The sequence below is a fragment of the Nicotiana tabacum genome, chromosome 23 (genome assembly GCF_000715075.1).
Source record: "Nicotiana tabacum cultivar K326 chromosome 23, ASM71507v2, whole genome shotgun sequence".
NCBI classification, from domain to species: domain Eukaryota; kingdom Viridiplantae; phylum Streptophyta; class Magnoliopsida; order Solanales; family Solanaceae; genus Nicotiana; species Nicotiana tabacum.
Genome location: NC_134102.1, coordinates 16591245 through 16605425, shown reverse-complemented (window position 1 = coordinate 16605425; position 14181 = coordinate 16591245). Strand labels below are relative to the sequence as shown.

At 37.6% G+C, this 14181-nt stretch overlaps 1 protein-coding gene and 1 non-coding gene across 3 annotated transcripts; both read left to right on the top strand.

The window, feature by feature from the left end:
- The first annotated feature begins 571 nt into the window (after positions 1–571).
- LOC142161620 (transcription factor TCP7-like) lies at positions 572–2143 on the top strand. The gene has a single exon (XM_075245379.1). It carries the CDS (start codon positions 879–881, stop codon positions 1662–1664), a length of 786 nt encoding a protein of 261 aa, XP_075101480.1. The 5' UTR covers positions 572–878; the 3' UTR covers positions 1665–2143.
- A 2155-nt stretch (positions 2144–4298) lies between these two features.
- LOC107812455 (uncharacterized) lies at positions 4299–6875 on the top strand. Of its 2 annotated transcripts, XR_012705797.1 has the most exons (10): positions 4299–4498; positions 4615–4648; positions 4765–4854; positions 4971–5004; positions 5121–5210; positions 5327–5360; positions 5477–5566; positions 5644–5733; positions 5850–6020; positions 6136–6875. It is a non-coding gene; the product is annotated as an uncharacterized LOC107812455 (transcript). The 2 variants fall into 2 exon arrangements; XR_012705798.1 differs by lacking the exon at positions 5644–5733.
- The last annotated feature ends 7306 nt before the right edge of the window (positions 6876–14181 follow it).

Sequence of the window (14181 nt, the reverse complement as noted above, 5' to 3'; positions counted from 1 at the left end):
AGTTTCTTCTTCTTTAATTCTTTTACAATAAACAAGCTAAAATATAAATTGGGGATCCTTAACCAGTAATAGAAGTTCAGTCAACATGAATTTTGGATATAGTTTTGCTTCAGCTATCAAGTTAAATGATTTATTTGAGCATAAAGATATCAAACTATCCAAATTTACAGTACTACCATAAAAACAAGTTATGATGACGTTAAAGTTCAAGTTGCTAAGAATTTGCTTTATAATGAGTAAAAATATAAATATAATAATTCTTAATCAGTTAACGGATTATTCGATAAGAAAATTAAGTAATCTATTCTGAATTAATAAATTATTAATTATAAAATTTCAATGTATTCATCAACTATTAATCTAATAATCCAATACTATTAAATTATTAAGTTATTTTTACGATTCGGTTAACTGTTACGGTTCAATATTTACTACCTTAATTTTTACTCTTCACAATACTGCTACCAAACAAGAGTGAGCGCGTGAACTAAAGGGCGGGTGTACTAGATGAGCAGTAGCAATGAGCTGTGAATTTTGTGTAAGATAAGTACTAGTCCCCACCACCCATGTGCCCCTCTCCTGTCTCCACCAGTTCCTGCTTCTCAATCATTTGAGCCCTCCTCTCTCCTCTCTTCTCCCCATATTTTCAGCTTCCATTTCCTCTATTGTTGAACTCTTATCAACCATTTCTTCAACTTATTTCTCAAGTAATCCTTTTCTATTCCTTAGTTGAGGTGCAATTTTTGCTCAATTCAGCTCTATTTATCCTCCTAAGCACACATTACTCAGAATTTGGTTATCAAGTAATTTATCAAATTTGTTACTTCTTCATTGTTGGGATACAATTTGAGTATTGTTGAGCCTTTATTTTTACTTCTATGTCGACGTCAGCAGAAGGAAACGGAGCTATAATTGATCCTCATCAAAGGCAGCAACAGCAAAATCCTTCTGGGGGCGGAGGTACAAACGGCGCTTTAACAGTGAAAAAGCCGCCAGTAAAAGACCGTCATAGCAAAGTTGACGGTAGAGGAAGGCGTATAAGGATGCCAATTGTATGTGCAGCTAGGGTTTTTCAGCTCACACGTGAACTAGGTCACAAGTCTGATGGCCAAACTATTGAATGGTTGCTTCGTCAAGCTGAGCCGTCAATTATAGCTGCAACTGGTACTGGTACAATACCAGCTAGTTTCTCTACTGTATCGGTTTCAGTTCGAAGCTCATCGTCATCGATATTAACTTCATCCATTTCGGCTCCGCTTGATCATAAGCAGCCGCCATCATCACAGCCGTTGATTTCTCCTGCTCCGTTTATACTCGGGAAACGCCTCCGGCCTGATGATGAGAGCATTGAAAACGGGAATAAGGAGGATGTGGGACCTGCTGCTACGGTTGTGGGTCCCACGTCCGGGTTCTGGGCTGTTCCAGCTCGGCCAGATTTTGGCCAAGTTTGGAGTTTTGCTGCGGCGCCACCAGAAATGATGGCGCCAACATCAGCAGCGTTAAGTTTGCAGAGTTCAAGATTCTTTCAGCAGCAGATGGGAGAGGCTTCAGCAGCTAGAGTGGGGAATTATTTACCCATGACTCAAGGACACCTCAATTTGCTAGCTTCTTTATCAGGTCCGCTGCAGCCTTCTTCTGGTAGAAGAGACGCCGACGGACGCTGAAGATATGGATATTATTATTATTGTTGTTGTTGTTGTTGTTGTTAATATATCGTATAAATATGTGTTAATGTTCTAGTTTGTTCATGTTGTGTTAGATGAGAAATTGTTGTTGAATTTTGGGAGTTAGGTTCTAGTGAGTGATGAATTATCGCTAGGATTAGGTTGTTTGCTTCGTCGAATTTGTTAGCATTTAAATTCTCCAAATTTTGGGTGTTGTAGCTGTGGGAAGATAACAAGGGACACAAGTATCAGGGGATTTGCTTGTGATGAATTTGGTGGGGATTTCCACTTTTGTTGTTGTAGACCTCATAATAAGCTACTTGATCAAGTGGTTACTAGAGATAATAGGGACAAGTGTGGACTATGAAAACCTGTAGTTCCACATGAATGTTTTGTAAGGAAACCGTGGAGGTTTCCATTTAATTCAGTTATGTAATTTGTTGAAACTATCAGTTGTGAGCTAAACTTTCCTACTCAAATTTGAGTGCTATGGACTTCCATTACTGAACTTACTTTGTGTTATGTTGAATGAAATGTTTTTTACTCAATGATTGAGTTGATACCATACTGGATAAAATGAAATATTCATTTCTTGCTCTGCCCAATTCCCCCTGCCCCCACCTCCCTTTCCGAATCATTTTAAAAGCATTGCTTGATTCACTTGCGACTGATCGATCAACTGATACATAGGACACTGAGAAGTGAAATCAATAGACTGATGAATATAACTTGAACAGGATCTTGATTGATCATGTGAAATGTTGTTGAATCGAATATATAGAAATGGAGGAAATAAAATATTTTTACACTCTGAGCTTTCTTAAATTGATTATGGACCAGATAAATTTTGCTGCAGCTTGATGTCTATTCCATAAATAAATGTGCGATGAGTGCCACATGATTTTATGTTAATGATCTTCATGCTATAAATTCCTCCCTAGTACTCAGAAGATAGTGTAGTTATTAAAAATGTTACAGTGTCCTATACATTTAAGAATGACATGATGCCCTATTTTATCATGTGCTGCTTCAACTTGGAGGAGGAAAGGATCTATACTGCAGCATCTGATATTTTTTACAGCAACTGGGAGGATTCTGCTCTGCAGCATCTGAGATTAACACCTTTCAGCTTTAATTTTGCATCCGATTAGGTAAGATGTGGTTAAATTCTTTGTGCGTGTGAATTTATTTTTGAATCTTTTAAGTTTAGAAGCATATAGATAAGTTATCTGACCTCCAAAAGCGAGAGAACAAAATGATTTTGTAACATCTGGTTTGTCTTATTTCAAGTTGACAAAGAGCTAGGCATGCCTGCTAGCTATCCTGGTAGGAAAACAAGAAGGTTTATGTAAGTCTGTGGAGATTTCAGCGCCTCCTTATGTTCTGATTAGTCTTATTTCGAGTTGACACAGAGCTACCTGCTAACTATCCTGGTAGGAAATCGAGGAGGTTTATGTACATCGTGGAGATTTGCAGCTCTTTTATTGTAGATTGTTTCTCTAATATAGGGTGGTTCAGGGTAGTATATCATGCTTTGTTACCTGAAGGCTCTTTTTAACAACTACTTGTCCCTAAGGTTAGTAAGATTCTTCTTTACATACTGAGATACAATTTCTAGAATGTGTTTGATTTTACTGTTTCTTTTCAAACTCTGCTAACTCTTTGAGTTGCTGAAGTTTTTAAACTATCATCCGGAGTAGCAAATGGTGCAAGACTGCATATCTGGTAGAAGCTCATAATATAAGGAATTGCTGAATCTAGAATCTTTAAGCTTTGATTGATATTCTTTTTACTTCCTACTTTACAACACAATTCATATACGCTGGGAGATCCATGGGATATTCAAAGCCAAAGGCTACTGAACCCTGTCATAACACCAGACAGATGCTTAGGAAAGGTAATGTTATTGTTCTCCACATGCCTATGATCACATTATTCGTCTTCTCTTGTGTTAGTCTTGCTGTATCTGTCTTTGTTATATTCCTAAGAAAGTATATGTTGCAATCGCGGGAGCAGGAATTTTAACTAAGCAGGGTCAAAATGTAAAGAAGTAAATCCATGAAGAATTGTGTGTTTTATGTCTTGTAGGAGTGATTGCGAGCTATGTAGTGTGTATATGATGGTAGGCTATAATCTCATGTTTTAGTCGATTATTACATTTCAATTTACTGCACTTTAGTTGAGTTTAAGCTTTAATCGCTAGTGTTTTGCACTAATTGTGTGTTTTATGTTTTGTAGGAGTGATTGCGAGCTATGTAGTGTGTATATGATGGTAGGCTATAATCTCATGTTTTAGTCGATTATTACATTCCAATTTACTACACTTTAGTTGAGTTTAAGCTTTAATCGCTAGTGTTTTGCACTAATTGTGTGTTTTATGCCTTGTAGGAGTGATTGCGAGCTATGTAGATGTTATGGAATGAATTCAAGTGATTTGGAGCTTTGAAGTCTGAGTAAATATGTAGTGTGTATATGATGGTAGGTTATAATCTCATGTTTTAGTCGATTATTACATTCCAATTTACCGCACTTTAGTTGAGTTTAAGCTTTAATCGCTAGTATTTTGCACTAATTGTGTGTTTTATGTCTTGTAGGAGTAATTGCGAGCTATGTAGTGTGTATATGATGGTAAGCTATAATCTCATGTTTTAGTCGATTATTACATTCCAATTTACTACACTTTAGTTGAGTTTAAGCTTTAATCGCTAGTGTTTTGCACTAATTGTGTGTTTTATGCCTTGTATGAGTGATTGCGAGCTATGTAGATGTTATGGAATTAATTCAAGTGATTTGGAGCTTTGAAGTCTGAGTAAATATGTAGTGTGTATATGATGGTAGGTTATAATCTCATGTTTTAGTCGATTATTACATTCCAATTTATCGCACTTTAGTTGAGTTTAAGCTTTAATCGCTAGTGTTTTGCACTAATTGTGTGTTTTATGTCTTGTAGGAGTGATTGCGAGCTATGTAGTGTGTATATGATGGTAGGCTATAATCTCATGTTTTAGTCGATTATTACATTCCAATTTACTACACTTTAGTTGAGTTTAAGCTTTAATCGCTAGTGTTTTGCACTAATTGTGTGTTTTATGCTTTGTAGGAGTGATTGCGAGCTATGTAGATGTTATGGAATGAATTCAAGTGATTTGGAGCTTTGAAGTCTGAGTAAATATGTAGTGTGTATATGATGGTAGGTTATAATCTCATGTTTTAATCGATTATTACATTCCAATTTACTGCACTTTAGTTGAGTTTAAGCTTTAATCGCTAGTATTTTGCACTAATTGTGTGTTTTATGTCTTGTAGGAGTGATTGCGAGCTATGTAGTGTGTATATGATGGTAGGCTATAATCTCATGTTTTAGTCGATTATTACATTCCAATTTACTACACTTTAGTTGAGTTTAAGCTTTAATCGCTAGTGTTTTGCACTAATTGTGTGTTTTATGCTTTGTAGGAGTGATTGCGAGCTATGTAGATGTTATGGAATGAATTCAAGTGATTTGGAGCTTTGAAGTCTGAGTAAATATGTAGTGTGTATATGATGGTAGGTTATAATCTCATGTTTTAGTCGATTATTACATTCCAATTTACCGCACTTTAGTTGAGTTTAAGCTTTAATCGCTAGTATTTTGCACTAATTGTGTGTTTTATGTCTTGTAGGAGTAATTGCGAGCTATGTAGTGTATATATGATGGTAAGCTATAATCTCATGTTTTAGTCGATTATTACATTCCAATTTACTACACTTTAGTTGAGTTTAAGCTTTAATCGCTAGTGTTTTGCACTAATTGTGTGTTTTATGCCTTGTAGGAGTGATTGCGAGCTATGTAGATGTTATGGAATGAATTCAAGTGATTTGGAGCTTTGAAGTCTGAGTAAATATGTAGTGTGTATATGATGGTAGGTTATAATCTCATGTTTTAGTCGATTATTACATTCCAATTTACTGCACTTTAGTTGAGTTTTATGCCTTGTAGGAGTGATTGCGAGCTATGTAGATGTTATGGAATTAATTCAAGTGATTTGGAGTTTTGAAGTCTGAGTAACTATGTAGTGTGTATATGATGGTAGGCTATAATCTCATGTTTTAGTCGATTATTACATTCCAATTTATCGCACTTTAGTTGAGTTTAAGTTTTAATCGCTAGTGTTTTGCACTAATTGTGTGTTTTATGTCTTGTAGGAGTGATTGCGAGCTATGTAGTGTGTATATGATGGTAGAAGCCCAAGGAATTAAGCCGGGATCGTGTTCGGGGATCAACGGATGATATTGGAACGAAACGAAGAATCGAGCATGCATATTGCGCAGTGTGTAGTAATATGCACATATGTAGTGTGTAGTGTGTATATGATGGTAGGCTATAATCTCATGTTTTAGTCGATTATTACATTCCAATTTACTACACTTTAGTTGAGTTTAAGCTTTAATCGTTAGTGTTTTGAACTAATTGTGTGTTTATGCCTTGTAGGAGTGATTGCGAGCTATGTAGATGTTATGGAATAAATTCAAGTGATTTGTAGCTTTGAAGTCTGAGTAAAAGTTCAAGAAATTAAGCTGGGATCGTGTTCGGGGATCAACGGATGATATTGGAACGAAACGAAGAATCGAGCAGTCATATTGCGAAGTGTCTAGTAATATGCACATAACCTTTCGCTTGAAACTCCATTTGGGACCCACGATATATTGTTGGAAATCTAATTTAAAGGGCTACAACTTTCACGTTTTACGTTTTTTCAAATTCCCAATATAACAGGGTGAAAAGTGCGCGTCCGCGCACTGATCGCGTATATGTGGCAGAACTGTGTGAAAAGTGCGCGGACACACTTCTAAGTGCGCGGTCGCGCACAACCTGTCCGGGAAAAGTGTCATTTTTCGCGTAGGAGAAGGTGTATGTGTTTGGTCACGACCCTACTTGGTATATATACATGGAAAAACGGTATTTTGATGACTTTTGACACATCTAAGACCTAAGGAGGCTAAAGAGAAGTTGGAGAAGCAAGAGCACAAAGATTTCATCATTCAATCCTTACTCAAGACAAGAGTTTGGATTGTTTTATGTGTTTCTTTGACTTAAACATTTTATTGATGAATTACTCCATATCCATGGAGTAGTTCTCTTTGTGTTTTATGAATTTGGTGTATTGATACTTGTTTGTGAATAATTAACTCTAGTTTTATGTATTGAATCATTTTGGATGTTTTAACCGTTGCATCTATATTCACTAGTTCATGTAATCAAGAGAGGCATAACTTGTGATTTTTTTACATTCTATCTTGTTAGTTGAATTCAATTGATTCTTCTTCGTAATCGAAAGAGGCTAGTTGAATTGTTGATTAAACTTAGTTAGGAGGATAATCGAGAGAGGCTCTCCTAAAGACCAATCCACTACGGATTCGTGCATATCTTCACGTGCTTAAAATTAGTTCATCTTGTGAGTTTGAAACTTAATCGAGAGAGGAGTTTCTACTAAACAATTGAATTCTAGAGACTCACTTGAACATTATAAGTGAATTAACTAGAGTTAGATCTCAAACACTTGTCTTGCATCTATCCTATCAACTCTATCTTCTCCCAATTAATAACCTTCTTTGCTCATTACTTGCGTAGATTGTCATTAGCCAATAATTTAGTGTAACGATCCGGCCAGTCATTCTGAGAGTTTTAGCCCCGTTTTCCCCATTTCTGCTTCTTTATAAGTTGTTCAGCGGTGTTGAGTTGTATCGAGTTGGTAGGTTTGAGTCCGGAGTAGTTTTGGAGTGAAATGAGACACTTAGTCCTTAGTTAGAAAGCTAAGTTAGAAAAGTCAACGGGAAGTTGGAGTAGGTTCGTAGTGTCATTTGTGACGTGTGTGAAAAATTTGAGGTCATTTGGACGTGGTTTGATAAGTTTCAGCGTCGTTGGCGAATTTTGGAAGTTTAGAAGTTCTTAGACTTGAATTCGAGGTTGATTTGTTGTTGTTTTGGGTGTTCAGGAGGTTCGACTAAGTTCAGGTAGTGATATATGACTTGTTGGAATTATTGGTTGAGGTTCCAAGGGTCTCGGGTGAGTTTCGGATAGGTTGGGTTGTGTTGCGCTTGTTTTTCTTATGTTTCGATGCCGTTTCTTCAAGCATAAATTATATCATATTGAACAAACGAGTTCCGATTTCTTTTTTGATTGAAGAATTAGATCTGTATTGTAATTACGGACCCGTATCAAAAAGAATCGTCGAATTTGGACATCGTATGAGGATTTTATGGTCATTTTACTAAGAATTAGGTTGCTAGATTTTTTCAGATTAATTACGAAATTGCCACTGACGGCCTATTTAAAAATCTGCACTATTTGTAAATATTGAAACCAATATATCTCCTTCATTAAAAGGTCAAATTTAGTGATTCAAAAGACTAACTGGACTAGAATTTCACAAGAAATCTATTGGGGGCATAAAAAGCGAGTTTCAGGATCGTTTGGCATGAGAAACAAGGCAGAATAGCTGGCAGAAAAATATATAAAACAAGACTTTGTTCATTCGGTCATATTTTGAGTTGGGGAGCTCGGATTGGGGCGATTTTGGAGGCGATTTTTACCATAGGGATTGGGGTAAGTGTTCTATACTCGGTTTTGGTTATATTGCATGAATCCATCTTCGTTTTTGGGATTTGATTGATGATTTCAAAGTGAAATTGAGGGAGCTAGGACTTGAGTTTTGGAGAGTTTTAGGTAGGGATTTGAGGACCAAACGGAGTCCGATTTTGATAAATTTTATATGGTTAGACTCGGGAGAGGACGAGAGTTTTGATTCTGCCATTATTGACTGGTTCTGAGACATGGGCCCGGGGGCCGGGTTTTGGCCGGTTTTGGATTTTTGGCATATTTTGTAGTTTTTATTGTGGAATTCGATTCGTTAGCCTATGTTGATGGTATTAATCTGATTATGGCTAGATTTGGAGCTTTTGGAGACCGAGTCCAGAGACGCGGGCATCCCGGAGTAAGATTTTACGCCGTTAAGGTAAGTAACAGTTTTAACTCTGGCCTTGAGGGTATAAACCCGGAGAATTTGATATCATATGATTGTTTGGAGATGATTTCCACGCTAGGTGACGGGTGTGTGGGGGTATACCTAGAGGGATTGAGACTTGGTCCGTCCCGTGAGGCTGTGAGGCCTAATAACCATTATCTGTGTTTATGCATTTACTTGTTGGTGAACTTGTCTGTCTTCACGTTAGAGATCATGTTTAGGCTTCATTCGTGCTCACGTTATTTGTACTCAGTCATAGAAATTATTGTACATGTTTACCTCAGTCTCTATTATTTTGCTGATATGTTGTGATACTTGATGTGGGCCGTGTCCCCTTATTTGTGGTGCATTGTGAGGCTGAAGAGGTACATGACTAAGTGAGGCCGAAGGCCTGGTTGTGAGGATATTAATACCATAGCCCGTGATTTGTCCGCGTAGCACTTGAGCTGACCGTGCGGGTCCATGTATTGATACCATAGCGCATGAGTTGACCGTGCGGATCCAGGGATTGATATTATGGCATGTGAGTTATCCGTGAAATATGTGAGTTGTCTGTGCTTAGCGCTTGGGCTTTGGGAGACCCTCTAGAGTCTGTACACACCCCCAGTGAGCGCAGGTACCTATTGAGTGTTGAGTGTTGAGTGCGAGTGCCGAGAGTCGAGTGCTGAGTGATGGAGTGACATTGCTGTGAGGATTCATTGCTTTTGTTGTTGCTGTATTTTACCCATTAATTACTTTGTAGCATTTATTGAGTTGATGGAATTTACCTACTTATTTCTGTTTATTTTAAATTGTGATAAAGAAATAATTGAAATGTTCTACTTATCTCGTCACTACTTCTCAGTTCCTTAGTTATTTATGTTACTACTGAGTCGGTTGTACTCATACTACACCCTGCACTTTATGTGCAGATCCAGGTGAGTTAGAGCGCGACGATCGTTGAGTTCAGGCCAACTATCGTTGGAGACTGCAAGATAGCTGCTAGCGTCCGCAGGACCTTATTACTCCTTTTATCATTTCTTCTTTTAGACTGTATTGTCAGTTAGACAGTTTTATTTCTTAGTTCATAGATTTAGACGCTCATGACTTAGTGACACCCCGATGTTTGGGGCTCGTTTCCGTATTTTCTATAATTATATTTAGAGTTGATTTAGTTTATGAAAAATTCAAATGTTGGAAATGTTTTATTAAATTCTTATAATCGATTTAGTAGTAATATTTTGGGAAATAGGTTTGCCTTGTAACACGATAGGCGCCATCACGACCATGGTTAGATTTTGGGTTGTGACAAGTTGGTATCAAAGCCTAGGTTACATAAGTCTCACGAGTCATGAGCGGGTTTAGTAGAGTCTTGCGGATCGGTACGGAGACGTCTGTACTTATCTTCGAGAGACTGCAGAACCTTTAGGAAAACTTCACCTTCTTGAATTCTTATCGTGCTGTATTGATTGAGCTTGAAGTGTAACCCTTTGAATTCCTTCCACGTATTCGCATGCGCACATGAGCGCTCAGTATCGGTTGTGCATCGACGGATTGTGATTCCCTGGATGAGGTGCGAGGGGAAATTTCTGTGTGTTGATGTTTGGCCAGTCTGGAGGACTTGAGGCCGGGTTTTGACTGTAGCTTGAGCACTGAGGTATTGATTGTGTGAGCGCGTTCTTGTGGACTTATATGTCAAATAGTGTCCCTATTAGTGGAAATGATGGCTTTTGGAACAACTCTTGACACGTTCGAGCACGAACGTTTGTTTAAGAGGGGGAGGATGTAACGACCCGGCCAGTCGTTCCGAGAGTTTTAACCCCGTTTTTCCCATTTCTCCTTCTTTATAAGTTGTTCAGCGGTGTTGAGTTGTATCGAGTTGGTAGGTTTGGGTCCAGAGTAGTTTTGGAGTGAAATGAGACACTTAATCCCTTAGTTAGAAAGCTAAGTTAGAAAAGTCAACCGGAAGTTGAAATAGGTTCGTAATGTCATTTGTGACATGTGTGCAAAATTTGAGGTCATTTAGACGTGGTTTGATAAGTTTCGGCGTCGTTGGCAAATTTTGGAAGTTTAGAAGTTCTTATTCTTGAATTCGAGGTTGATTTGGTGTTTTGGGTGTTCTAGAGGTTCGACTAAGTTCAGGTAGTGATATATGACTTGTTGGAATTATTGGTTGAGGTACCGAGAGCCACAGGTGAGTTTCAGATAGGTTTGGGTTGTGTTGCGCTCATTTTTTTTTTTTTATGTTTCGACGTCGTTTCTTCAAGCATAAATGATATCATATTGAACAAATGAGCTCTGATTTCTTTTTTGATTAAAGTATTAGATCCGTATCGTAATTATGGACTCGTATAAAAAAGAATCGTCGAATTTGGACATCGTATGAGAATTTTGTGGATATTTTACTAAGAATTAGGTTGCTAAATTTTTCAGATTAATTACGAAGTTGCCACTGACGGCATATTTAAAAATCCGCACTATTTGCAAATATTGAAACCAACATATCTCCTTCATTATAAGGTCAAATTGAGTGATTCAAAAGACTAAATTGACTAGAATTTCACAAGGAATCCATTGGAGGCATAAAAAGTGAGTGTCGGGATCGTTTGGCATGAGAAACGAGGCAGAATAGCTGGCAGAAAAATATATAAAATAATAGTTTGTTCATTCGGTCATATTTTGAGTTGGGGAGCTCGGATTGGGGCGATTTTGGAGGCGCTTTTCACCATAGGGATTAGGGTAAGTATTCTCTACTCGGTTTAGGTTATATTTCATGAATCCATCTTCGTTTTGGGATTTGATTGATGATTTCAAAGTGAAATTGAGGGAGATAGGGCTTGAGTTTTAGAGAGTTTTAGGTAGGGATTTGAGGGACCAAACGGAGTCTGATTTTGATAAATTTTATATGGTTAGACTCGGGAGAGGACGAAAGTTTTGATTCTTCCATTGTTGACTGGTTCCGAGACGTGGGCCCACGGCCCAGGTTTTGGCCGATTTCAGAATTTTGGCATATTTTGTAGTTTTTATTGTGGAATTCGATTCGTTAGCCTATGTTGATGGTATTAATATGATTATGGTTAGATTTGGAGCTTTTGGAGACCGAATCCAGAGATGAGGGCATCCCGGAGTAGGATTTTACGCTGTTAAGGTAAGTAACAGTTTTAACTCCGGCCTTGAGGGTTTAAACCCGAAGAATTTGATATCATATGATTGTTTGGAGGTGATTCCCACGCTAGGTGACGGGCGTGTGTGTGTATACCTCGAGAAATTGAGACTTTGTCCGTCCCGTGAGGCTGTGAGGCCTAATAACCATTATCTGTGTTTATGCATTTACTTGTTGGTGAACTTGTCTGCCTTCACGTTAGAGATCATGTTTAGGCTTCATTCATGCTCACATTATTTATACTCATTCATAGAAATTATTTTCATGTTTACCTCAGTCTCTATTATTTTGCTGATATATTGTGATACTTGATGTGGGTTGTGTCCCCTTATTTGTGGTGCATTGTGAGGCTGGAGAGGTACATGACTGAGTGAGGTCAAGGGCCTGGTTGTGAGGATATTAATACCATAGCGCGTGAGCTATCCGCGTAGCTCGTGAGCTGACCGTGCGGGTCCAGGTATTGATACCATAGCGCGTAGGTTGTCCGCGTAGCATGTGAATTGACCGTGCGGATCCAGGGATTGATATTATGGCACGTGCGTTGCCCGTGCAATGCGTGAGTTATCCGTGGTTAGCATTTGGGTTTTGGGAGCCCCTCCGGAGTCTGTACACACCCCTAGTGAGCGCATGTACCTATTGAGTGTTGAATGTTGAGTGTTGAGTACGAGTGTCGAGAGTCGAGTGCTGAGTGATAGAGTGACATTGTTGTGAGGATTCATTACTTTTGTTGTTGCTGCATTTTGCCTGTTAATTTCTTTGTAGCATTTATTGAGTTGATGGAATTTACCTGTTTATTCCTGTTTATTTTAAATTGTGATAAAGAAATAATTGAATTGTTCTACTTAGCTCGTCATTACTACTCAGTTCCTTAGTTATTTATGTTACTACTGAGTCGGTTGTACTCATACTACACCCTGCACTTTATGTGCAGATCCAGGTGAGTTAGAGCGCAGCGATCGTTGAGTTCAGGCCGGCTATCGTTGGAGATTGCAAGGTAGCTGCTAGTGTCTGCCAAACCTTGTTACTCCTTTTATTATTTCTTCTTTTGGATTGTATTGACAGTTAGACAGTTTTATTTCTTAGTTCATAGATTTAGACGCTCATGACTTAGTGACACCCCGATGTTTGGGGCTCGTTTCCGTATTTTCTATAATTATATTTATAGTTGATTTAGTTTATGAAAAATTCAAATGTTGGAAATATTTTATTAAATTCTTATAATCGATTTAGTAGTAATATTTTGGGAAATAGGTTTGCCTTGTAACACGATAGGTACCATCACGATCATGGTTAGATTTTGGGTCGTGACATTTAGATTCTTAGTTAATTTTAGTATTAATTACAAAACTCTCAATTGTTGATCATCTTAGATAGCAATCTAGCTACAAACTATGATAATACTGTTTAAATCCAATCCCTGTGGATATGATAATTTTCTGTACTATTTTCGGTGTTTTTAGCTGGTCAGTATACGTACTTTTTTTAAACTTGATGAAGGGGTGTCTTGAAACCCCTTGAATACATGTTGTTCAGCCACTGCAAGGGAGCAGTCATGCCATTTCCGCATTATAAGACAGGGTTTGGCTTTGGGCTGTACTTACTCTATGACCTGCTTGTTTCCTGATCTCCTTAGAATTTGGAACAAGTTTAAGATGTTACTCTTGCTAATATAGTGTTTTGTTATGATTCACATATGGAATTTCAATTTTAGTTGTCAAATCAACTATTAGTTGGTAGTCTAGTTTACCAGAATTAGATTTTTCCTCACTGCAGGAAGATAAGAATGTATCTGCAATCAGTATCATATAAGCCTTGATCACATAATTATGTGTGTTTGGTCTCATATGAAGTTGCTTGCTTCAGTACAGAGGCGGATCTAAGATTTAAACTTTATATGTTTAACTTTTAAGATTTTTAATATTGAACCTATTATATTTTTAAAGGTATGAGTTCATATCTACTATTTTTACAATTTTATCAAATTTTTAAATTTTTACTTCACGTCGAAAGTTATGAGTTTGATTAAATCTGTCATTACCACACTACATCTGCCTCCGGCTTCAAAGAGAGTTTTTCATTTCATGAGACGGCATAAAACATGGTCAAGACCTTGTGAGACTTTGTTATTTGGGAAACAATGGAGCTTTTTCTTTCTCAACTCTCCGTGGAAAGGCTGCCTTTTCGTCTCCTATCTTTGGCTCAATGTACAAAAGAAGTCGAATTGCTGATTTGTTCATTGGTCTGCATCTGTCCATGCTACGCACCTAATACCAGATCTACTCATTCCAATACACTGTATTATTTTAAAAAACTTGATGTTGTACTTGAATATTCATTCACGTGTTTTTCATTTTTTTCTCCACTACAATAT

Excerpts from the sequence above, each read along its gene's own strand:
- LOC142161620 (XM_075245379.1), top strand. The coding sequence starts at position 879 with ATGTCGACGTCAGCAGAAGGAAACGGAGCTATAATTGATCCTCATCAA.